The sequence below is a fragment of the Muntiacus reevesi genome, chromosome 13, assembly GCF_963930625.1.
Source record: "Muntiacus reevesi chromosome 13, mMunRee1.1, whole genome shotgun sequence".
NCBI lineage: Eukaryota > Metazoa > Chordata > Mammalia > Artiodactyla > Cervidae > Muntiacus > Muntiacus reevesi.
The window spans coordinates 274,656-298,440 of record NC_089261.1 but is presented as its reverse complement, the minus strand read 5'-3'; the positions used below and the strand labels follow the sequence as shown (position 1 = coordinate 298,440).

The window sequence follows — 23,785 nt, the reverse complement described above, 5'->3', positions numbered from 1 at the left end:
CCCTCAGTTCCTGCCGAGCGCCAGGAGGGGTGCCGGGAGGGTCGGCACTGAAGGGCTGCGTCGCCCGCCCGCTGGATGGCATGTCCGCAGAGTGCCCGTCGCGGAGGCCCGGCTAGGGCCGAGCGCGGACCTGCGCCCGGAGCAACGGGGCGGTGCTGTCCGGGGACTGTCCGCCGTGGGCGAGCCGGGGGGAGCCGGTGCGGACCCCGAGAGCGCAGCTGCGGGGGCCGCTGGCGCCCTCCGAGTGGACTCCCCGGGGCCGCCCCGCGCGGGCGGGTTACCAGGGCCGAGGTCACCGGGAGTGGTGTCACAGGAGCCCCCTCTCTGCCCTGGTCTAGCGACTCCTTTCATGAGACCGTCCCTGAAATGTTATCTGCGTTTGCACCCAAGCTTACTTGCTTTGATCCTTGAAACGGAATCAAAGGTTACATTGTACCTTCTCAGGGTCTGTGGGCCTTTCAACAGCCTCGCCAAAAATAATAGAGGTGGCACCCAGCCAGGAAACGCCTCCTGGAAGTGTGAATGAAACTTGTATTTTTCGGTTGTGTCTTTCCTAATTGACCTGATAATTTAAACTTCCTGCTTCAGAGGAGAGGGGGAGTTCCCGACAGTTTGGCAGCTCAGGGAGGTCAGTGGAGAGAGTGGGCAGCTGGCTTTGTTCAAGGCACTCATCCAGCTGGGCCATGCGGTCAGAAAACACATTCTTGGGTCCAGAACGCTTTTTTGTTGTTGTTCAGGTCATCTATGTATATGTATTTTTAATTGTGGTAAAATGTAATAATTAAAATTTATCATAACTATTTCTAAGTATACATTCAGTAGCATTAAGTACATTCATATTGTTAGGCAAACTTCACCACCATCACCTCCAGGACTTTTTCATCACCCCAAATGGGCACTCTGTCCCTGTTAAACACTCCCCAAGCCCCTGGGAATCTCAATTCTACTTTGTGTTAGTTTACCTCTTCTAGGTATCTCATATAAGTGGTGTCACGTATTTGTCATGTCACTTAGAAGAATGTTTTAAAGGTTCATCCATGGTGTGGCACCTATCAGAATTTTTGTTCCTTTTTAGGGCTGGATGGTATTCCTTTGTACGTGTATACAACATTTTGTTTATCCATTCATCTGTTGGTAGACACTCGTGTTCCTCCCATCTCTTGGCTGTTGTGGCTGATGCTGTAGTGAATGTGGGTATACAAATATTTGAGTCCCTGTTTTCAGTTTTTTTTTGTGTGTGTTGGTTTCTTTTTTTTTTTTTCATTTATTTTTATTACCTGTTTTCATTTCTTTAGGGTGTATGCCAAGGAGTCGAATTGCTGGGTCACGTGGTAATGCTATGTCTAACTTTTTGAGGAACTGCTAAACTTTGCTACAGTGGTTGCATGATTTTTCATTCCCACCAACAGTGCACAAGGGTTCCAATTTCTTTGCATCTTCACACCTATTTTTTTTTTTTAATTATAGTTGGCCTAGTGGGACTTTGTGGGTTTGATTTACATTTCCCTAGTGACCAGCGATTTTGAGCATCTTTTCCTGTGCTCATTGGAGCTAGGTGTTTGTACTGGGAGGCCCAGAGGCAGTGGTCAGCCTCACGTGTTCAGTTGGTGTCAGGTCTGTGGCTCCCCAGAGCCAGGGCAGCCGGGAAGCAGGGACACGCACGGCCGGGCAGAGGTGGGCCTCTCCTCAGCAGGACCTGGTACTGGCGGCCCTGGAGGGTGGGTGGGAGGGCCTCCCGGTGCAGCTCCTCCCCTGGCGTGCCCAGGCCTGGGCGCTGATGGGCACGCGCCTCTGGGAGGAGGCAGGCGCCGGGCGGGCCTCTGACCTGCAGAGAACAGCTGACGGGAACAACACTGCACTTGTATGACGTCTCCCCTTTGAAAACCAGATACTCCCTGAGCTATGGAAACCCAACCGCTGGCTGAGCGTCAGGACGTTATTATTACAATCACGCGGCCCGATTCCAGCCACCGGGGCAGGACAATGCGCCTTTGAGGCCGTGCGGAGAACTTGCCTCCTGTCTACCCTCTCCCACAGGCAGGGGCCTGGCTGTACCTATGTGCCCCTCGGTGCTCTTGCCCAGGGGAGGTCTGCTCATCGGTCTGTCTTGTCTGGTGGAGCCCAAAGGAAATGCGTCCAGGTCTTGCTTGACTGCTTCCTGTTCTGTCCCACATCTCCACCATGCTGGGATCTCAGAAGCAACTTAGGTCTGCTTGGGGGAAACTTTCGGGTGTGAAAAAGTCTTCAAAGACACGAAAAGCACCAGGGCCTCTTCGCCATGCTCACCGTCATGGGCTGCCTGCCTCGCTAACATCACTATGAGACAGGGCCCATGGAGGGCATGCCCAGTGCCTGGAGCCCTTGCTCGTCAGTGACTGGCAGCTGGGGCAGAGAGTGGGACCCTCGGGCTCCTGACCACCAGCTGCTATGTAGTGAGGCCATAGAGCCTCTTGTTCTTGGTCCCACTTAATTCCCAAGCTTTTGGTGTTACTTGATCATCAGTTTTATGCCATAAAGATCCTGATTTTATTAGGGGGAAAAAAAAACCAACAAACAATCTTGTGGAATTGCAAGGCAGGATTACCTTCCCATGAAACCCTAGAGCCAGAGCCTTGAGGCTTGAAACAGACCTGTGCATGCTCAGTTGTGTCCGACTCTGTGACCCCAGGGACTCTAGCCCACCAGGCTCCTCTGTCCATGGGATTCTCCAGGCAAGAATACTGGAGGGGGTTGTCATTCCCTCCTCCAGGAGATCTTCCCGATCTGGGGATTGAACCCGCACCTCCTGAGTCTCCTGCACTGGCAGGTGAGTTCTTTACCACTGCGCCATCTGGGAAGCCTGAGACAGGCTTCCCTCTCCTGTTTGCTTCTGCTGTCGCCGCTGGGCAGCCTGAGGAATGGACGGGGCAGGATGCGCCAGGCCGCGAGGGCTCCACGGTTCCTGAGTTCACCTGAGTTCGTTAGGATTGGGTCTTCACCCTGCAGGTGCCCTGATCCCACCGGGGGTTGGCTCCAGACAACAGGCACATGGAGGGAGGTGGGGGTCCTCCTGCTGCCCGTTCGACAGCGCTGGGATCCCAGCTTGGTCTTTGGGATCAGGGACATCCGAGCACCGTAAGGGATTAGGTAGGCTCAGCTTGAAGAGGCTCTGCTGGCCCCAGGGAGGCACAGGTGCTTGGCTGGGGCCCAGGGCATGCAGAGCTTCCAGAGCCCTTGGGGCAGGCTGGGAAACCTGAGAGCCCTCCAGGGGCTGGTGACGGAAGAGTGGGCCGGGGGAGGGAAGATGGGGAGACGGGGGGTCTGCAGGGGGCGGGCCCGCTGCGCTCCCTGACAGACGTCAGACCCAGGTCTGAAGGCTGTGGCCCACCTGTCCTGAGGCCGGGCACCTCGCGGTCTGCTCCCTACCAGAGCAACCACAGAGGTTGCTCCAGAGACCTGACGGGTCAGCAGGAAGAGGACCCTGGACCCTTGGGGGCAGGACACTACTGTCCTCTCGGTCCCCAGGCACTGCAGGAGATTAGGTCCAAGGGGTGTGGTCCGTGGTCATGGGGATGGGGCACTGGTTCCAGCAGAGATGCCTCCCGACGGGGCCAGGCCAGTGGCATGGCATGCCATGGGACCTCGGCGCTATGGCGGGGGCAGGACAGGGACACTCATGGGGCTGTCTGGGTTCGGTCACCTCAGGCCCAGACATCCTACTGGCCTGCTTGCCAGGGTGGAGGCACCTCCCAACATGTTTCTGGCAATGACCTGGACCCAAGGGTGCGCTGAGTGGGACCAGCGGGCCCAGGTGAGGGCATCCAGGGACCCTGGGCCAGGCAGGGGAGGGAAGTGGCTTCCAGGGGGCTCAGGGACAGGTGGGGACAGCCCCTGACCTGGCAGGAGCTTCTCGTGGAGGACTCGTTAAGGATCAGATGCTTCTGAGAGTGACGTGAGCGGGTCGGGCCCTGACTGGAGTGGGGCACCCAGAGCCTGAGCAGGGTCTGCAAGGCTCAGTCACATGGCCTGGCAGCCCTGGCCTCTGGATGAGCACACTGCCCAGCCAACTCACGAGTCCCTCTTCCAGGGCCCGGGGCCACCTGGCAGCTTTGCGTCAGGTGACGAGCAGTGGGTGAGGGTCTTGGGCCCAGTGCGGGTGCCTGCTTCAGGCCATGGCATCACCCACGTCTCCGAGCTGCCGCCTGGCGTGTGGCCACACACCCTGACCTGCAGGTGCTGCCTGATGCCAGCTGTTGTCACAGGATGTCTCCGTGTGGAGGGACGCTGGATGTACCTGGTGGGTACCTGTTCAGCCAGGCCTCCGGCCACAGGAAAGCATGGCTGAAGCACGTGTGAGGTGGGTGCTCCCTGCTACCCACCCAGGGATGCTGGGGGTCCCAGCACGGCTGTGGGATGCAGAGGTTGTGAGTCCTCAGCACAGCCCTGGGGGACAGGTCACTCTCATTATCCACCTCCCTGGGGGACCCAGGACCTTGGGGACAGCACCCCCGAGGGCTGGAGGAGTACGGGCAGTGGCTAGAGGGTGAGGCGGGGGAGGGGTGGGCTGGCCCCAGCATTGGCAACTCGTCTCACATCCCTGCACAACCTGCAGTCATAAGGGGAGGAGCGCAGGACGTCCTGGGGGTAATTGTAGGTTACATGAAACAACCGAGGAATTAAAGTCATATTTTCATTGCACCATAAAAACATGCCAAGGCGCAGGAGGCGGCCCTGGGCCCAGGTGGAGAGCACCTGGTTTGTGGGGTTCTGGCCCCTCCCTGCGCCCTCCGTGGGGAGGGGTGGGGCTGGGCCGGGCCGGGGAGCAACTTTGGAGCCAGGCAGGCCTGATGGACGCCCAGGACAGGAACCCCTGCGGCCCAGCTCAGGTGTGAGACCCGAGAGCACGTGGGAGCCTCCGCAAACGCGGGGCGCGGGCAGGGGGGCCTGGGTCCACGAGGCCCGCCCCGCTGGTCCAGGGCAGGGTGCACTGGGATGGGATGAGAGCCAGGCCCACTGCGGCCCTGCGGCTTGCGAAGGGGCTAGGCCCCCGCCCATGACCGCGTTGGGGGGCGCGGGCGCAGCTCAGCCCCGCGCTGGGGAGGGGCCTCCAACAGGCGGCGCCCCAGGGTGGGCCCTAGCACCGTGGGGGCTCCGCTCTGTCCTCCACGGCCACACCAACCACGCCAACCGGCCGGAACGAGGGTGCCGCAGGCACAGCTGGAGCAAGGCCGCCCATCTGGGGAAAGGGGCCGCGGGGCACCGAGGTGAGGCGGCCGCCCGGCTGCGTCACCCGGAGTCACTGGAAGCGGTGAGGCCGCCTGCGTGCCTCGCGGGTCCCACGCGGTCAGCCCGGCGCCCAGGGCCCGGCCAACCCCGAGGCGGCGGAGGCCACGCCCACTCGGCCGGCCGACTCGTAGACCTCGAGCCGGCGGAGGCCACGCCCACCGCCGGGCCCCGCCCACGGCCCCGCCCACCGGGCGTTAACCGGGGGCTGCTCTAGCCCGAGACCCGGCCCTCGGCGTCTCGCTCGGGCGTCTAAGGCGGGCGCGCGCGCTTCACGCGAGCCCATCCAGGCGCAAAGACATTCCTTTGTTCGCTGACAAGCTGGGTCCCACCCAGGGCTCCCGGGCGGCAGACCGAATGATGTTTTCTTAGGGAAGACACGAGATTAACCGCTGCTAAAGCCCTGCCTGGCCTGTCAGCGCCGCCTCTCCGCCTGACTGACAGGTGCCGGGGGCCTCGCGCCCCGGCGGCCTCCGTGCGCGGGATTAAGCCTGAGCCCAGCCGACAAGCGGGCTGGGGCCCTGGGGGAGCGAGCCGCTCGGGGGACGGGGCTGCAGCGCCAGCCACCGCTTGTCACCGGCCACGCCGCTGGCGGGTGGCTCTGCACAGAGCCCGTGTTCCCAGGAGCGGGGCGAGGTCCCCCGTGGCGGGGCTGCTGGGGGCCCCCGACCCCGCCCTCCCCCACCACACCGGCTAGGGACCCCCGACCCCACTGCCCCCATCCACACGCCGCCACCCCTGCGCCCACGGCGGGGAGGTGGGCCTGTGGGAGACATCACAGGCCGGGCACGCTTCCGGAAAACAGCCTCTATTTACGCCAGGTAATGCCAGGGGCTCAGACATGGGCAGCCCGCAGGGGGTTTCCGCACAGGTCCTCATCATCTGGCAGGGTCCGGGGTGTGCGGTGCCAGCCTGGGCCATCCTTGCCGGGCGCTCGGCGTCCGTCCACTGTCCTGCCCAAGGTGAGTGTCAGTGTGGGGTGGCCCGCGTCCCCACACCCACCCACACGGAGGGCCCCTGGGGGGTCGGAGGAGAGAGCAGGCGAGGGCGGCCCTGCCCGATCAGGTGGGGCATTGTTGTTAGAAATGCCCTGAGTCGATGAGGCTCCTCAGAGGCTGTCAGGGCTTTGTGAAGGCACCAGTGTCTGGATGCCCAGGAGAAGCCGGGGCCTGGCCCGCTAACCTTTGGTCTGTGAGCATCTTATTGGTACTCACTGCTCTGTCCACAGCCCCCCGGGGCCCTGGGGACCCCAACCCAGGAGGAGGTGAAGGCCGGGGGAAGCCCCTCCGGCTGACAGGTGGAAAGGCCCGGACCACAGGCACCCTGTTGGCCAGGGGCAAGGAGGGGTTTCCTCAAGAAGCGGCTCAGGACCAATGGCACACCAGGGCTTCCGGCCGCCTACCTGGCCGGCTTTGCCAAGCCTAACAGAATGAGACTGTGTGTCCACTTTCTGAGCAAAAGGAAAGGACCTGGTGGCTCTGGGCCGGGCAGGCAGGAGGGAGATCACTGTTTCCCCACCCTGTGTCCCCGCCACGCCCCCCAGGATAGGTGCTGTGGGTGCCCCTGGCCTCCAGACACCCCTGCTCCTCAGCAGCCCGGCCGGGGTCTGGAGTGGCCTCCCTTCTTTTTCGGCTGTTTCTCCGGGGTCACCTGCAGCTGGAGAGCAGTGGGCAGTGTACCCAGCCCCCCTCAAACACAAGACCGGCCCCGCACGCACACCTGGTCATGGGGCAGCAGTAGGCCGAGCACCCGGCTGTGGATGGCCGCCTAGCCTCAGCAGCCGGTCACCGTGGGGTCCAGGCCGGAGCGCTTGGAGATGCGGAGCTTGGCCACCTCCTCCGCACAGGTGGGGTGGATGCCTACTGTCCGCATCACCTGCGGGTACGAGGCCCCACACCTGCATGGCAGGATGGGGGCGGGGGATGAGTTAGTCCAGGGAGGCATGTTTGCCCCCCGCCCCCCACCGCCGCCGAGAAGTCTCTGATGGCAGGACTTGGGGGAGGGCCCGGAAGTCAGTCTCCTCACTGCCCTCCAGCCCTGGTCCCCACCCTCTTCTCCAGCCGGCAGCCAGGAACACCTGCCAACTCCACCTCCCACCCGCCCGGCCTGGCCCCCTGCTGCCCCCAGGCGCACACGGCCCTCAGTGATTCCAGTCCACTCCCCTCTGCCCTCCTGCATCTGAAAGCCCTTGCCAGCTGCCCACTCCCTTCACTCCCAGAAACCCAGCCCCGACGGAGTGGCCACAGCACGGGCCCTGGGACCCCGCCGTGCACAGCCTGCAGCCGAGGCTGGCTCCAGAGGACATGTGCCCGCCGGGCAGCCCTCCCAGTACATGTGATGCCAAGCTGCTCCCGACCGCCTGGGCACTCATTCTGAGCAGAGAAGATCCACAGAGACCCCTTGGCTGGTCGAGGATCACAAGCCTGTCCTAGAGATGAACATGGCCACGCTTCGGGTGATTGAACCTGCCCTGTCGGGTGGACGCTCTCTGAAAACACCACCCCACGGACGAGCGGCCTGAAGCAGCAGACTCAACAGCCGAGCGGCCTGCAAGTGGCCTATCGGCCAACATTCCTGCGGACTCACTTGATCCCCAGGGCAAATCCCTGAGTAACTTCGCCTGCGTTGGGGCCGAGGAAGTGCAGGCCCAGCACCAGCTGAGGGGGCTCCCGCAGACACACCATCTGAAAGGCACATGGTCAGCGGGGGCGGCGGGGCCTGTGCGCCCAGGCCCCCGGGGGGACGCTCACCTTTATGTAGCACTGAGATGCGTCCCGCTGGGGGACCGTGAACTCCAGTGGCTTATAGAACGCGTGGTAAACCTGGGCGGCAAGACACGGATTCCCGGGTCACTGACTGCAGCACAGCAAACCCCAGGGCCTCCTCGAGCTGGTCAGGCTGTGGGTGCGGTGGGGGAGCCACAACCACCCACTGGGCCTGCAGGCTGTGATCCAGGCTGAGGACAAGGCCCCGCTGGCCTGCAGGCGCCCGCGCCCCTGGGCACAGCAGCCTGTGGACAGACCGTCTCCCAGCAGGCCCGAGACCCTGGAGAACTGCGGCAGCGAGGCAGGCTGCCCTCTGACCTGCCCCAGAGCCCGGGGCTCAGAGCAGGCCCGGGCACCACCCAGGCAGACACTGCCCATTCTGGGCGCTGGAGGGGGCCCAGCTGCCTGTCCCGTTTCCCCAGCCCCCAGTGCTCTCCAGGCCCTCACTCCAGCCAGCTGGGGGGCAGCCACGGCCCCCACCAACTGCAGGACAAAGGCTTTCAGCGCCCGAGAAGGGCCGACAGCATGGTCGGGGCTGCGGCCGCGTAAAAAATGAGCAAGGTGCTCACATGTGCTGTACAGCCATTATTAATTAATGCAGCTTCAGAGAATATTGTTCTAACGAAGACAGAATTGAAAAGAAAACAAACAAAGGGCATTTGGCCATTCAACATTGTGAAACATAAAACAACATCACGGAATGCCACGGACACATGTCCCAGGGCCCTTGTGATGAATTAAACAAAAATAGCAAATAAAGCACAGTTGATGGAGGACGGGGCAGGCCCTGGAGCCCAGGGCTCCCTCCCAGAGGGAAGCCGGCCGCGCTGGTGGCCTCCTGGGGTCTGGTGCCTCCCGGCCCGCCTGCAGGCTGCTTGGGGCATGCGCTGTGGCCAAAGCAGACCCCAGAGGCACCCGTCTGGTGACCAAGCCCTCCCTCCGGGGTGACGCCCACACTTGGCTGGCAGAGGCCTGTGAGGACCAAAAGTGGGCAGGAGGGCAGGGGGGGAGGCAGGCAGAGGGCAGGAGGAGACTTTTCAGACAGTGGTAGACACGCTCGCCACTGAGGGGGCCGCTGCTCCAAGGCCCCCTGGTCCCTGCGATGCCTGCCGACACCCCCAGCCAGTCGCAGCCATCACGCGGGGCCCCATGCCGCCCTGCTGAGCCTCAGGCCCTGGGAAGCAAGGTTCCAATATTCCCGCTGGCCCTCCGGCCTCTGTGAGGGCAGCCATCATTGGGGTGGGGGCCACACAGGCCTGCATGCTGCCCCCCAGGGCCCAGACTCACCTCCACGTGCTCCTCTCCATGGCGAGCCACGGCCGCCTCCTCTGACAGCCCCACGCAGCCGTACTCCAGGGGGGTGAAGACGGTCGTGGGGACCTGGAGGGCAGGCCCCCATCAGGCAGGCACCCGGGAGCCCAGGGCAAAGATTCCCCAGGGACACCAGGAGTGTCCGGTCACACGTGCACGCTTGTACACACGCACACACACACACAAGCCCCCAGAACGGGCTGCAGCCTCACGCATGCTAGACGTGGCTCTGGAGAGCAGAGGCACTCACATTGTCATAGTCCATCAGGTCTGAGGTCCGGCCGCTCAGCCGCTGGGCCAGGAGCCTCCCGGCCATGATGGCCGTGGGCGTCAGCTCCGGCCGCCCCTGGAAGCAGGGAGCATGGGTTACTCCAGCTTGGCCCACGGTGGGGGCGCCGCCATCCCAGCGGGGCCTCTGCCTTCCAGGGACCCCCAGACGCGGGCTGCCTCCTGCTCTCGCGTGCTCCCCTCCGTCGCACCCTAGAGAGCTGCCAGTCTCCCTGGAAGAGGGGGTGGGCTGCTATCGAGCCCAGCCACGCCAGCCACGCTGGCCACACCAGCGGCACCTCCCACATGCACCGGGGGTTTCTCTCAGGGCCCTGCTTCACGCCAGCGCTCTTGGAGAGCATTCCCACAGCAAAGCCCAAGCGAGACCCGCCACCATTCACTAGTTCCACTGACTGGGATTTGGGCTAAGACAGGCCCAAGGAGCACCCGAGGGCCCCGACACGCAGCTGGTCCGGCACGCCAAGCCCAAGACAGAGCCTGGACTGGACCGCGTTCTGCGGAGGCCTCTGCCCCGGGTGTCCTGCCAGGGAGCAGAGCTGGCACAGCCCCGTGTCCCCATGCGTGTCAGCCTGAGACTAGGGGCTAATCCCCCACAGCAGCAGGAAGCGCCGACGTCCGACATTCTGGAAATGACAGGGATTGGCAACGGGAGAGCACCCCACCTGCCTGAGCGATGCACACGTGGCCCACACAGCACACACGTCTCCCCGGACCACAGCCGAACCCTGGGGGTGAACACTTCTGACTGCTCAGAGTGACTTTAAGTCATGACTGTTTTAATTAATGGTCTTCCCAGGTGGTTCAGCGGTAAAGAACCTGCCTGCCAATGCAGGAGATGTAGGAGACACAGGTTTAGTCCCCAGGTCAGGAAGATCTGGAGGAGAAAGTGGCAACCCACTCCAGTATTCTTGCCTGGGGAATCCAATGGACAGAGGAACCTGGCGGGCTGCAGCCCATGGGGTCGCAAAGAGTCGGACACGGCTTAGCAACTGGGCACACACGCACGTTTTAATTAACACACGGCACTGCCTAAGCAGCCAGGTCCCAGGGCAGTGAGCATGCGTGAGCCTCGTCCACAGCAGTGGGCTGACGAGGTGGCCAGGGTCAGAGGGATAAGGAGCAGTGGGTGCTGGCCATACCTCTGCCACGTCGCCGATGGCGTAGATGTGGGGGACAGAGGTGGCTTCCTGGGCATCAACAAGGATCTTCCCAGTGACGGGATTTGTACGCACACCAGCCTTCTCCAAATTCAGACTTGAGGTTGCTGGAACTCTGCCTGAAGGACACAGAGCAAGGTGGAAGGTTTCCATTAGATTCCCGGTTTATTTAAAACCCTTCTCAGAACGTCCACTTAGAATTGGTAAGACATCAAGCACTGACAGTGCCAAGGGCCTCAAACATGTGCACACGCATGCATGTGCGTGCACAGCTGCACACACATGTACATGTGCACACACGCAAATGCATGCATGTTGCGCAAGCGCACTGTGCATGTGCACGCACATGTGTACATACATGCAGTGCACACAGTATGCACGTGCATATATGCAGTGTGTACACACGCTGTTTACGCACGCACCAGTAGTACATGCAGACATACACGTCTGTGCACACACGCACACACATCTGCACAGAAAATGAAGGGCAGTGCACGAACAGGAGGAAGTGGGGCAGACGTGCAAAGTCAGGAATGAGAAACCCTAAACACAGCATATGATACAATTCTGCTTTTTTAAATTATACAGAGTTAATAGTCATACATATTAAAAAAATAAATCAAGCATGGAAAAAAAATCCCTGTAACTGGTGAACAACCAGAAACAAAGGGGCTTATTGGTTTTTTTGTCTAAATTACTTTTTATTTTCAAAAATATTTACTTATTTGGCTGCACCAGGCCTTCTTTGTGGCACGTGGGGTATTTAGTTATGGCACGCAACATCTCAGTTGTGGCATGTGGGATTTAGTTCCTTGACCAGGGATCGAACCTGGGACCCTGCATTGGCAGGTGGATGCTCAACCACTGGCCTACCAGCAAAGCCCACAGAGTGGCCTGTGGTAACAGATGACTTGCTCGGGAGACCCCGGGGGCCCACCCTGGAACTGCACCTCCGCGGGTCACGTCTCAGCAAGTGAGATGCGAACAGGTCCCACGTGTCACTGCAAGAGGACGTTCAAGCCCCATAATGCTGACTTTGTGCTAGAGAGCCATGATTTCTTTCGAAAGTGCCTGGCTCTGACAACAGAAATGGTATAGAAGCAGCAGCCAAGTGCATGCCACATGCCCCCAGCCCCAGACCGGATCCCTAAGCCCCTCCCCACTGGCGGGGCTGCGTTCCAAGGGCCAGGGACCCCAGGTCATGTGGTGGAGCGATGCAGGCGAAGGATCAGCTCGGCTACACACATGGCCCAACGGGGCCACGCAACTTCCGAGGAATCGGCCGAGTCAGAAAGTCAGAAGTTCCGGCAAGTCAGAAACTCCAGCCCGTCCCTGCATGCACCCCTCGGTGGGGGCGTTTCAAGGGCCCTCAGGTGGTCTCCCTGGACCAGGGCACCCCCCCGACACTCCTCCTGGGGCCCCTGCCCTCTACCTGCCAGGTCACCCCACCTGCCACAAGGCTATGTGTGAAGGACTGGCGGTGCCTCATGTCCCCAGCCCCTGGCAGGGACGTCACCCCGATGCCCGAGGAGGGTGAGCCGACCCAGAGAAGGCAGACGGTGCGCACAACCACGTCCTGCCCAGGGTCCAGGGCCGGCAGGCCAGTCGCCCATCCTGGTGGGCCGTCAGCTTGTGGACTCTGCCCTTGGATAGAGGCTGGGAGGGGGCGCTGCTGGGCGGACACCCCACCACTGCCAGCCCATGTGCTCACAGCCCGGGGCCTCGTTCAGACGACAAGGCCTCTTCGAGTGGGGGTGCCACGTCTTCCCGGGGCCAGACGGGGGATCTGGTGGCGGGAGGCTCAGCTTCAAAGCACAGATCCCACGGCTCCCACGGCTCAGGCCCCCGGGGTCGGCAGGGGCTGGTGGAGCCGGGGAGGGGAGCCTTAAGTCTCCAGCTGCTCTCCCCGCGGGAAGTCAAAACACAGGCTCAGCTAAACCTCCTTCTCAGCGATGGCTCTGGCTCGGCCCCAGGGATCAGGGGCTGAGGGCTGGCGCCCTTCACAGTAGACCAGACACGGGCCCCACGAGGCCGGGAGGGCCCCGCCTCTGACCACACCGATGCTGGCGCTCCAGCCCTGATAGAAGCCCATGAGCCTGCAGAGTGCGATGTGTCACCTGCAAACATCCTGCCCTGGGCCTTAGGGCTCAGCAGGCACCTGGGAGGGGGTTGGACCGTGCTCCAGCAAGGAAGAAGTGGGCCCCATGGGCGGGTGGGGGGCTGTGTGCTGGGGGGGCGCTAGGACCTCAGGCAGGGGCTCCTAGGTCAGCCCCGGGTTCCTTCCCAGGTCCTGGGCCCTGAGCCTCCCGGCGACACTGGGCCAGGCCGACGAGCCGCAGGCAAGGCGGGCAGCGCCCAGGCCAGGCGCTCTGATGCGGCCATGCCGCCCCAGCTCACCCTGTACCCTGGCCCGGCTGGTCCCAGGAGGTCGACAGCGCTTCTTCCTGGGCCTGTGGTAACCATGGTAACTGCATACCTTGCAGAGGCTAGCCAACCACATCTCAGGTCCCCGAGGATACAGAGATAAAGTCGAAGGCAGAGGCAAGAGATGGTGGCCATGCTGGCCCCCATGGTCCATTGCGAAGCCGGGATTTCATAGGATGCGCTGCCTGTGTGAGCTGGGAAAGTACGTGGAACGTGTGAGCCAGGCCACGGGCTCAGAGGATAAGCGGCTGGACGCCGCTGGGCGGCAGTGTGAGACGCACGGGCCCACGCAGCAGGCTTCCAGGGCCAACAGCGGAGGAAGCGAGGCCCTAGACAGGGGCAGGCAGGGTGGACGGGCCCCGGCCTCCACCACACTGCCCATGTGCTCCGAGCCGGGGGTCACACTCCCCGTCCAACTGGCCCGGACCCCAGAGGCAGGCAGAGGTGGAGAACGGTGGGGCTGCTCAAACGCCCACTCAGACCGGGCTGGGCTTGAATGGCAGCGGTCACGCTGTCCTCCACAGCCTCTCCAAGGGCAAGCAGTCGTCCCCAGTGACGGCTCACATGGCGCCATGTCCAGCGTGTGGGCCACCCACTCCTCGCCCCCCGTGGGGTTGGCAGCTGGTCCCTGGGGGAGGCCTTTCCGGGCGGGTGGCCCCTCCCTCTGCGCTCTGCTCCTTGTCAGGGTGGGGGGCTGGGAATGTTCAACGTGTGCTTCTTCAATGATTCATAAAACGCAGTGTCCTTTGGCCACGTGTTAGTGAGCTGGGCTTCCTCCTGAGGATCACCGATCCGGCCCTTTCCATCCGCTTGTATGATCCTGAGAGCGTCTTTCTTAGGACATGTGTGACTTGCTGCCGTGGTTACAACAGACGAGGGCGCTGAGACTCCAGCCACACACCCTGCCTTGGGGCTGCCCCTCCCCTGCTGGCCAGGGTTCCTCAGGGCACCGTGTGACCCTGGCAGCTAGGATGGCCGCCATCCAGCGCTGACCACCCAGGACAGAGCTCTCGGTGGGCTGGGCCGGGCCAGCCTCCCCTGGTGGTGCTGGGGGAACCACCTGCTGGCCGCTGCCACCTGCTTCGTGCACCCGGGACACAGAGGAGCAGACACGCCCCGTCGCGGGAAGACGGGCCTCCCTGGAGCACACGTGCTGAGGTGCAGATTCAGGGCCGGCAGGAGCCTGACAGGTGAGCGCGGGCTGCAGTCGGACAGACCAGGGAGGCCACACGGGCAGGCCCGGGTGCGGCACTGGGGCCTGGTCAGGCTGCGGTGGGGCCCCTGCCTGGAAGAACGAGCCACACTCAGGTGTCCTGCAGCTGCAGCAGGACGCAGTTCCAGGGGCAGGCCGGGTGGCTCAGACCACCAGCACCTCTGCGGCCTCCAGGTGGCGGCCTTGGACGGAGGGGCCCCGGCCGCAGCCACAACCTCAGACCCCCAGGCCCGGCAGTCTCCTCGGGCCCGCCTTCATCCCAGGCCGTGGTCCACGTGTGCACCAGCGTGGGGACAGCGCTCAGGGTGGCTTGGGGCCTTCAGGATGGGGGTCGGCCAGAGTGGGGAGGCTGGGACCCACGGGCTTGCTTCCCCCGACACTCGAGGCGCCCATGTGACACAGGTGAATGGCAACTGCCTGCTGCAAAGGAAACGCCTGAAGAAAAAGCGCCAGCTTCAGGGGCTGACTGCCCACAGCGCCCCGCTGCTTCTGCCCGTGGGTGGGGCTCCTGTGGCCCGAGCCTTCGTTTACCCTGGACGTGGAGCCCTGCCTGGAGGCCGCCGATTCTGGGGCATGGGGGGGAGGGGGTGCTGGGGACTATTTTGGCTCCAGGTTTTTCCGAGGCCAAGGCGCTCAGACCATTCTTAAAAACAAGAGGAAGTCACAGCGAAGCCAAGGGTCGCTGCTCAGAGGTGTCCACAGGGCTCACCAGTCCTGCTCCGCGCACTCTCCCCTCCCCAGCCGGGATCCAGGCCACAAGTGGTTAACTGCGGCGCCCGAGCCTGTGGGGCGGGCTGACTGTCTTCACTCAGCACAGTAATCGGCGCATCTGCAGACAGGAAATCCTCCTCCCCAGCTCCCGGCCTGTTATCTAAGACACCTGGTGTGAGCGGGTGATTCACAGACAAACAATGAGCCGGCCCCCTGCACAGCAATTAACTGCTTTAGCTGCTAATGTGCTTAATCCTCCGCGTGGGGATCAAGGCCGCACCGCGGAAGAGGCTGGCAGGCTGCAGGCCAGGCCCACGCCGGCATCCGCGGGTGTCCACGGGCACGAGCCGCAGCCCACCCGTCTCATCCGCGACACGTCGGGTCCAGTGGGCGCCTGGGCGGACCAGGGTCTGCCAGCTCCTCGTGGGCATGGTGTTCGGACCCCCGGGACCACCCTTTATCGCACGCAGAAGTAACGCCTGGTTCCAGGCTCTCCAGGTAAAGGGCAGAGAATGTTCCGGTTGCTGAAACTGGATGAGACTCCTGGATGTTTACAAAACCCGCCATGAGCTGCGCCCCGCCAGCACTTGCCCGCGGCCGGGAGGCGTGCCGGGAACCGCCGCAGCGCCTTGGGAAGCAAGGTCAGAGGCCAAGGACTGTGAAAACCCCCCACCCCCAGCATCAATCACACCAGCAGACTGTCTGGGGGACGCTCGTTTTGAAAATACAGAAAACAAAACGGACTCCCGGTGGGGGAGGGCTCCCAGGGCCTTGCGTGCAGCCCACCAGGGCCATCTGGACGCGGGGAGGACCCCGAGGGCCCGGGGGGTGCAGGCAAGGGGCCAGAGGCGAGGGGCCAGGCAGGAGGGGGGCAGCCACCTCGACCTTTAGAACCGAGCTTAAAACGACGGCCGTCAGTTTGCCTCTCCGGGTCTGAACACTTCGACGATCCTTCACAGTGTTCATCAGAACAAACCCCCTTTAGGTCTACTCTCACGATTTGATCAAGAACATTTCCGCTGGTAATTTAGCGAATCTTGGCCAAGAGTTCGCTCTGGGGCGTCTCAGATCTTTGCCTCATTCCTAAAACCTGCTCACGTCAAGCTTCCACGGCCTGGCGCTGACTGCTCCGGGGTTTATTTCATTTTCTGATTTCCACCCATTCTCAGCATTTCAGAGACAGCAGGCTTCTCAGAAGTGCACCCCCACCCCGGCCCAACCTGGGGGCACGTGGGGACCCGGGCAGCCTGGGTGGACAAGCGCGGGGGACAGGCCCTCTGAGGGCTCAGTGGAAACGTCGAGAGCTGAGGAGCCAGATGTGGGGTCTGATGGGCACAGGGACTCAGAAGCCAGGCCCGGCGGGTAGGGGCATGAGAGGCCCGTGGGCCGGAAACACGGAGGGAAGACGCTGGCTGTCTCTAAGTCTAACGTGCACACGGATGGGTTGGGAAAACAAGTTCCAAATGCGCGGGCCACAGGCCCCAGGGCAGGACAGCGTCCAGGGAGGTGGGCCCAGCGCCCTCTGTTGGGGCAGACCCACCTTCCACGGTTCTGGGCTCTGGGCTGTGCCCCTAGGACCCTCGTCCCTCCAGACTGGCCATCCCCGGCGCTGCAGGGGCCCCCACGCCCTCCGCAGGGGCAGCCAGCTGCAGAAGGTGCCAAACCCGGGAGTGTGTCCCACACGGTCACCCGTGAGCTCTCTGCGTCGCCACCCAGGGGGCGCGAGGGACTGGGAGGGGTCCAGACACCCCATGGCCAGGAAGGGGCGCCTGGGCCCCGTGGCACGCACATCCTCACCTATGGCCCAGAGCACGGTGTCAAAGGTGCCCACGTCCTTCCTGTCCGAGGCGAGGTCCACCCAGGTGACGCGGAGCTGCCGGTCTGGGAGCTTTTCCACCCTCTCAGGGGCGCAGCCCCGCAGGACCCGGGTGCCGTGGCTGACCATGTGCTCGGTGACCAGCGAAGCCATTTGCTGCAGGGGGTGGAGAGGGTGCGGGGTGAGGGCCCGCTGCTGGGCGGAGGGTCAGCGCCGGGACCGCGGGAAGGACCTGCCCCAGTGGGCCGTCCGGGGGCAGGGGTGGGCCTCACGCCCCACTCCGGGGACCCTGCTCTCTGCAGAGCTGAGGACTAAGCCAGCAGAGCTTCTGGCACCCCCCGCCCCCACAAGTCTGCGGGCCCAGGCCCTTGGGCTGGGGTGTGTGACCTCTGGACACTTCTTAAATGTTAATGAACCAAGTCTTTTGTAAAGGGGCTGAGACCCGCCCCCGCCCCGCCGCCCCTGGCTCTGTCTGCCAGGTCCTGCCAGGCGTGGCGGCCAGGTAGCTGGGAGCAGACATGGGCACCTCTCTGCCCCTCTTCTCATCCCTCCGGGCCTGTGTCTTTCAGGCCCTCTCTGCCCGTGTCCAGCCCGAGGCTCGAGGCTGTCCCTGGATGTGTGTGCCAGAGGTGGGCACTCGGGCATGTCTGTCCAAGGGGTGACAGGATCTCAGGGGGTGCATCGCCCCGGAGCCCACCGCTGTGCAGACACCTGGTGTTCTGACAGTGACAACACAGACCTGGGCGTTAAAGCGACATCTCGGAGGGACTGTGGCTTAAAAAGAAACTACACGTGCTCATCACATGGGCATGTCCACCGTCAGCAAGGGTGCCCGTGCTCCGGGGCTGGGAGGCCAGGGGGCCGCCTGCGTGGCTGATGGGGAGGCGGTGGGGACGTAGGGGCCGGCTCAGCGTCCTGTCTGCCCCATCTATGGTGGCCGGGCTGCTGTCACCCACGACGGTCACCCAGGGCCTTGCTCCCCGCCACGCTGGCCCTAGAGAGACACGCCCTTCGGGCCCCAGGGGCTCAGCAAGGCAGCCGGGACGGCACGGCTGCCCATGCTCACCGGCCGCTGCCCTCCCAGCTGGGGACTGGCCGCTGTGCCCACCCTGCACCCCGACACCCACTGTGGCCGCCGCGTGCTGACCCTTGCTGCCTCCCGCCAACAGGTGTTTATGTGGCCAACAGTCTCCTCACTCGACTAGGGGGCCGGTTACTGAAGACTGAGACCTTGCTCCCAGCCCACACCTGCCCCTGCCTGGGCAGTGGGGTGGGCGAGCCCTCTCGCGACAGCAGGGGCCCGGGTGGGGGGCCGACCCGGCGTTACCTGGTCGAAGGCCCGGAGGGGCACGCTGCGTATCATGACGGTGGTATCCAAGCCGAGCCCAGTGAGGAAGCCTGCACACTCCAGGGCTACGTCTGCCAGGCGGCTGAGGAACGCTAACGATGGCAGCGTCGGGGCCAGGCAGCAAGACCCCCGCGCCCTGCCAGAAGCCCACACCCTACCCATCCCCACCAGCCCAGAGGAGGCTCCGACCCGGCACCCATCTCAGACGCACGTCGAGGGCCAGGCGGGGGCTCCGCGCACGGGCACCTTCCACGCCCCTGGAGGTTCACCCGGGCCACGTGGGGACCGTCGGGAGGCGGTGCCCGGACCTCAAGTCTCTGTCTCCCCTGGAGTCGCCCCTCCTGGCCCCTCCCTGGCCCCCCATCTTACTGCTCCGTCTGAAGGAACTAGCCAGAGCAGGGCTGGTCTCCAGGGAGGACCACCTGCCTCACGGCTGTGTCCAGCTGCCCGGTCAGCGAGCGGCTCGGGAAGAGCCTCCAGGAAGCCCCAGACTCAGAGGTCGACCTCAGAGTGTCCCCTGAGCACAGAGGACAGAGCAGGCCTTTACAGGTCGCAGGGGCAGCCCCCATGGGAGGGGCGAGGGCAGGGGCCGGGCCCGAGCATCCACTCTCAGGATGGCGAGCAGAGCCGTCCGTCTGTCCATCACCCGCATGCAGCAAAGGATACAGCTGGCTCCGACCACCAACCTGTTGGAGGGACAGACAGAGAGACACGTGGGTCACAGGGGCCGCCGGCCACGAGCAGCCCCTGGGGCTCCAAGGGCCGGGCCTCGTGTGGGCGCCCGGCAGCTGATGCAGCACTACCGCGGAGTCACTGCCGTGAACTGTCCAACAGGCTGTCCCGAGGGACGACACACCCTCCCCAGGGCTCCTGCCACAGTGAAAACCAGCCACCAGATTGGGAAACTGCCTGGTGGCAAGGAAGGGACTGGCGGGTCCGGGGACGGGCCCGCAGGCAGGACCGCCATGGACCAAACCCAGGCGTTGCAAGCTTCTCCTTGACTCCTGAGTGCCTTCTGCCGAGGGTCCCACTGGACCCCTGACGCCAGGCTGCAGACAACCATGGAGGTGCCGGACAGGGGCAGAATGCTCCGGGGCCACGGAGGCCAGGTAGGGGACCCACGCCTGCCTGCCCCGCGTCCCCGCACACAGAGGCTGGGAGAGTCAGCACGGGCAGCAGGGAGGGGCCACGGGACCCAGCAGACCTCTCCTGTTACACACGCTGCGTGCACACACAGCTGAACATATGTAAACACATGCACACACACCTGAACATACATGCACACACACGCTTGCACACGTACACAGAGCTGAACCTGAGCACAGACTCCCCGCCCAGGTAGCGTGTGGGTGGGCTTGTCAGATCACCCTCAGCCTTTGAAGGAGAAGAGGTGACGCGGGGGTGGATCAACAGATGTCAGCTTGATCCCGGCAGGTACTAATGATATAATTCCATTTCAAACAGACGCTCGTCCTGGGAGGACTGCCGCTGGCGCCCTGCGGGGAGCTGTTGGCACCCAGCTTCCTCGGGACGGGTCGGGGCTGGGGGCGTCCATGTGGGTGAGTGGGGAGAGCTCGGCATGTGCACACGCAGGCACGCGCACACGGGGCGCACACGCAGGCACGCGCACACGGGCGCACACGCAGGCACGCGCACACGTCCGCGTGTGGGTACACACAACACAAGATGGCCTGCACTCCCTCCATCAGGATGTGAACAGGGAAGGGACAAGCCTTCCTTCAAGACAGAAACTGTGAGGCTTGGGCTGCCTTGAACATGCTGCCCCAACGTGAGAGCCAATGAAGGGCATGCGTGCGGACCTCATGGTGGTGGCCTATGCCCCCGCCAGGGTGCCCACAGCTTGGGCGACTGAGCCGTGCAGGCTTGGGGAGCCCGCTGACCACCCGCCGCACAGTCCCGCTATCCGAGTCTTCCTGCTTCCGCAGAGCAGACTCTGGTGTGGGGTCTGCAGCCTGAAGCCCCAGCCCAGCTCCAGGGAGAGCAGCAGCGTGGTCTCCTGATTTTGGCAAAGGCGTTTTTGCTTCCGCAGCCCCTGAGCATGCCCCCAAGCCCTGGGCGTCCCACTCCCCCCTCAAGGTCACGGGGCCCCACCCTCAGGCTGCTGGCTCCAAGCCGCCAACAGTGGGCGCACCAGGAGGGCATGTCCTTGACCAAGCAAAGGCGGGCGAAACCTCCCAGGGGGCGGGAGTGTGCTGGCGCCCACGGTCACCTTGGTCTCCTCAACGGAGTTGCTTTTCACTTCACCCCGGCCCCCAGTTCATCAAATAAGCAATTCATTATCAAACAACAATTATCTGAAAAAGGCAGGATCCAAGGTCTTAGCCAGAGAGCTCCCTTCAGACAGACTCGATGAGAAAACACTCAAACCAGGGCTGGACCCCAGCGCTGGGGGCCTGCAGGCGCCGCACTCCTGTTGGCGGGTCTGAGCTGCGCGTGGGCTTTGCCGGCCCCTGAGCAGACCCTGGCTTGGGTGGGGGGCAGGCCCTGGGGGCGGGGCTCCGCGGCTGCGTGTGTGTTCGGGAAGACCCCCCGCGCGCCCCAGTGCCGCCAACACAGCACGCCGAGGTGTAGCTGCCACAGGATTACCCATCACGGGCTGGCCGCCGCCTCGCGTCTGGAGGCAGAGGAAGTGGCAACAAAGCCCTCCCCAGGTGTGAAGCCCCGGCTTAGGGAGCTCTCCACCTGCCTCTTGGGTCTGAAGGCCCCAGTCTGCTCCCGGCGGGGCAGGGAGCACCCACACCGCACGAGGGGCCTGTGGCCACCCCGCCAGCGCAGGCAATGTTGGGGTCCTGCAGGCAGGAGCCCCAGGAGCAGCTGGACGTGGGCTGTCCAGAGGGCGCCCAGACCCCTGTGGCAAAGCAGGTGGGTCACCCGCGGAGGCTGCTGGCCGCCCCGTCTCACACAGGTGACCCTGAAGATGGTCCACATGGGGAGGAGGGCGGACAGCCCCGGAGCCCACAGGCCGTGGGGAGCTGGCCAGCGGAGGCCCCGCAGCTGCAGGCCGAGGCAAGCCCGGGCATGCCAGGCACCCTGCGGGCAGGCTGGCCTCCTGGATAGGCCCTGGGGCACGGCCTGCCCAACTTCGAAAGGCCTCCAGGGCGGGGGCAGCCCTCGGGCCCATATTCATTTCAGCTCTGTTTTAAAGGCAAGTTAAAATAAACACCAGGAATATTTATAAGGCAAATAAATCTGGTAGAAACAGCCCCTCAGAGTGTGAGCCGAGGCCCCCAGCCCGGCCAGAGCTGATAAAATACAGAAATGCTACTGTCGGCCCTCGGGCTTATTTTGACTGCGCACAGGAATGTAAGGAGTAAACACTGCCTCCCGTATCACACTGTTACAACTTGCATTCACAGCTCGGCACAAAAGCTGCGTTTCACAGAAGCATCGTTCGGGGATGTATCTCCAGCTTAATTTTTTTAAAAAAACCATTTCCTCACATAAATCATGCTCAGAACGGAATGGGTGACTGATACGTTGCAAACACTTTTTTTCCTTAAACAATAACATACCTAGATTCCTTCTAAACGAAAGAGCTAAGAAAAAAAAAAGTCTTCTAAATGGTTTTTTTTTTTTTTTTCCTGAAGAAAATAAACACTTTCCTGACCCCGATATCTGGGGCTGTCTTCCCCGGCCCGCATGCCGCGGCCCCAGCACACGGGCGGCAGGGCGGCCGCGCGGGGCCCTGTGCCCGGACCTTGCTGTACCCCCGCCGCTGCGGGCCGTGGGCAGTGAGGACCAGCAGACAGCGGCCCCTCTTGGCGGCTGGACTCGGCATTCAAAAGGCAATGCGGAAATAACAAGCGAAAGGAGACAGAACGCACAGGAACGAAGTCAACGAAGCCCGAGACCCAGAAAGCCCTGGCGCTGGCAGTGGGCAGACACGCCCGAGCCGCAGCAGCGGCCTCGGCCAGGACACAGGCCCTGAGCCGCGAGCAGCGTCCGGGCGGCGGTGCCGCGAAGGCCGCCAGCACCACGGTCTCCACGGCCCCCCGCGGAGACGCTGGGGAAGCGCCTGCATCACCCCCAGAAACCAACGCCCAAGAAAATGATGCGGGTCCAAAGCCTGGCGGACGGGATAGTGAATCAGGGCCAGAGCGGGACAGGGTCCCATTCGGAGGAGTTTCCAGGCCGACGGCAGGCGCTCGTGGTGGGTGCCTGGGGCCCCACTTCACGCAGACGAGCTGCAGACGCCCACCAAGGCCCTGGGACCCACAGGAAATCCAGGGCTTTTGTCAAAAACCATCTTGCGGGGTGGGGGGAGGCTCTCCTGAACATGTAATAAATCTAACAGCAATTAAGCGTAAAAGAGCCTAAGCCACACTTAAAAAACCCAAAACACTGGTTCCTTACTGGAGTTAAAAGACATGACAAGCCGACAAAATCTGCAATTGTAAACAACACGAGATTTTAGCTCTGACAGCAAAGTTGTGGGCAGATAAGAGAGAGGAGAGGCAGAGGGCAGTCCCAGGGCAGCGCAGCCCTGCTCGCAGCCACACGCTTACAGACACACAGACACACGCTCACAGACACATGCTCACAGCCACACACTCACAGCCACTCAGACACACACGCTCACAGACACACATGCTCACAGCTACACACAGACACACACACTCACAGACACACACGCTCACACACGCTCACAGCCACACGCTCACAGACACACACGCTTACAGCTACACACACACATGCTCACAGACACACACGCTCACAGCCACTCAGACACACGCGCTCACAGACACACACAGACACACACGCTCACAGACACACATGCTCACAGCTACACACAGACACACACACTCACAGACACACACGCTCACACACGCTCACAGCCACACGCTCACAGACACACACGCTTACAGCTACACACACACATGCTCACAGACACACACGCTCACAGCCACTCAGACACACACGCTCACAGCCACTCAGACACAAGCGCTCACAGACACACACAGACACACACGCTCACAGACACACGCTCACAGCCACTCAGACACACATGCTCACAGACACACATGCTCACAGACACACACGCTCACAGACACACATGCTCAGTCACTCAGACACACATGTTCACAGCCACACACTCACAGACACACACAGACACACATGCTCACAGACACACACTCACAGCCACACACGCTCATACACGCTCAGAGACACACAGACACACACGCTCACAGCCACTCAGACACACACGCTCACAGCCACTCAGACACACATGCTCGCAGTCACACACTGACACACATGCTTACACACATTTACACAGATACACATGCTCACAGACACACTTGCACAGACACACATACTTACACAGATACATTCACAGACACACACGCTCACACACACACACTCGCACACTTCAGACGCACATACACTCACACAGCATGCTCAGATATACTCTCATAGGCACACTCACACGCTCATACTCATAGACACACAGGCTCACAGACACACACATTC

General features: G+C 62.6%; 2 protein-coding genes across 6 annotated transcripts in view; both read right to left on the bottom strand.

Annotated features, from left to right (window-relative positions):
- The window catches only part of GNB1L (G protein subunit beta 1 like), a 31,994-nt gene extending 31,267 nt beyond the window's left edge, over positions 1–727 (bottom strand). The window contains exon 1 of the transcript XR_010658797.1: positions 2–727. The gene's annotated coding sequence lies outside the window, so the exon portion shown is untranslated. The remainder of the gene's footprint in view (position 1) is intronic.
- A 5,327-nt stretch (positions 728–6,054) lies between these two features.
- TXNRD2 (thioredoxin reductase 2) overlaps positions 6,055–23,785 on the bottom strand; it is a 26,984-nt gene continuing 9,253 nt past the window's right edge. For 2 of the 5 annotated variants that reach the window (XM_065903825.1, XM_065903829.1), the window contains exons 9-18: positions 18,962–18,981; positions 18,275–18,366; positions 16,929–17,103; positions 10,766–10,902; positions 9,589–9,684; positions 9,315–9,407; positions 8,013–8,084; positions 7,849–7,946; positions 6,982–7,159; positions 6,055–6,210 (exon numbers count right to left, since the gene is read on the bottom strand). In XM_065903825.1, coding sequence (XP_065759897.1) covers positions 7,036–7,159; positions 7,849–7,946; positions 8,013–8,084; positions 9,315–9,407; positions 9,589–9,684; positions 10,766–10,902; positions 16,929–17,103; positions 18,275–18,366; positions 18,962–18,981 — 907 coding nt within the window. In that variant the 3' untranslated portion in view covers positions 6,055–6,210; positions 6,982–7,035. Of the gene's footprint in view, positions 6,216–6,981; positions 7,160–7,848; positions 7,947–8,012; positions 8,085–9,314; positions 9,408–9,588; positions 9,685–10,765; positions 10,903–16,928; positions 17,104–18,274; positions 18,367–18,961; positions 18,982–23,785 lie in introns of all 5 variants that reach the window. The other 3 variants (XM_065903826.1, XM_065903828.1, XM_065903827.1) reach the window with 3 other exon arrangements.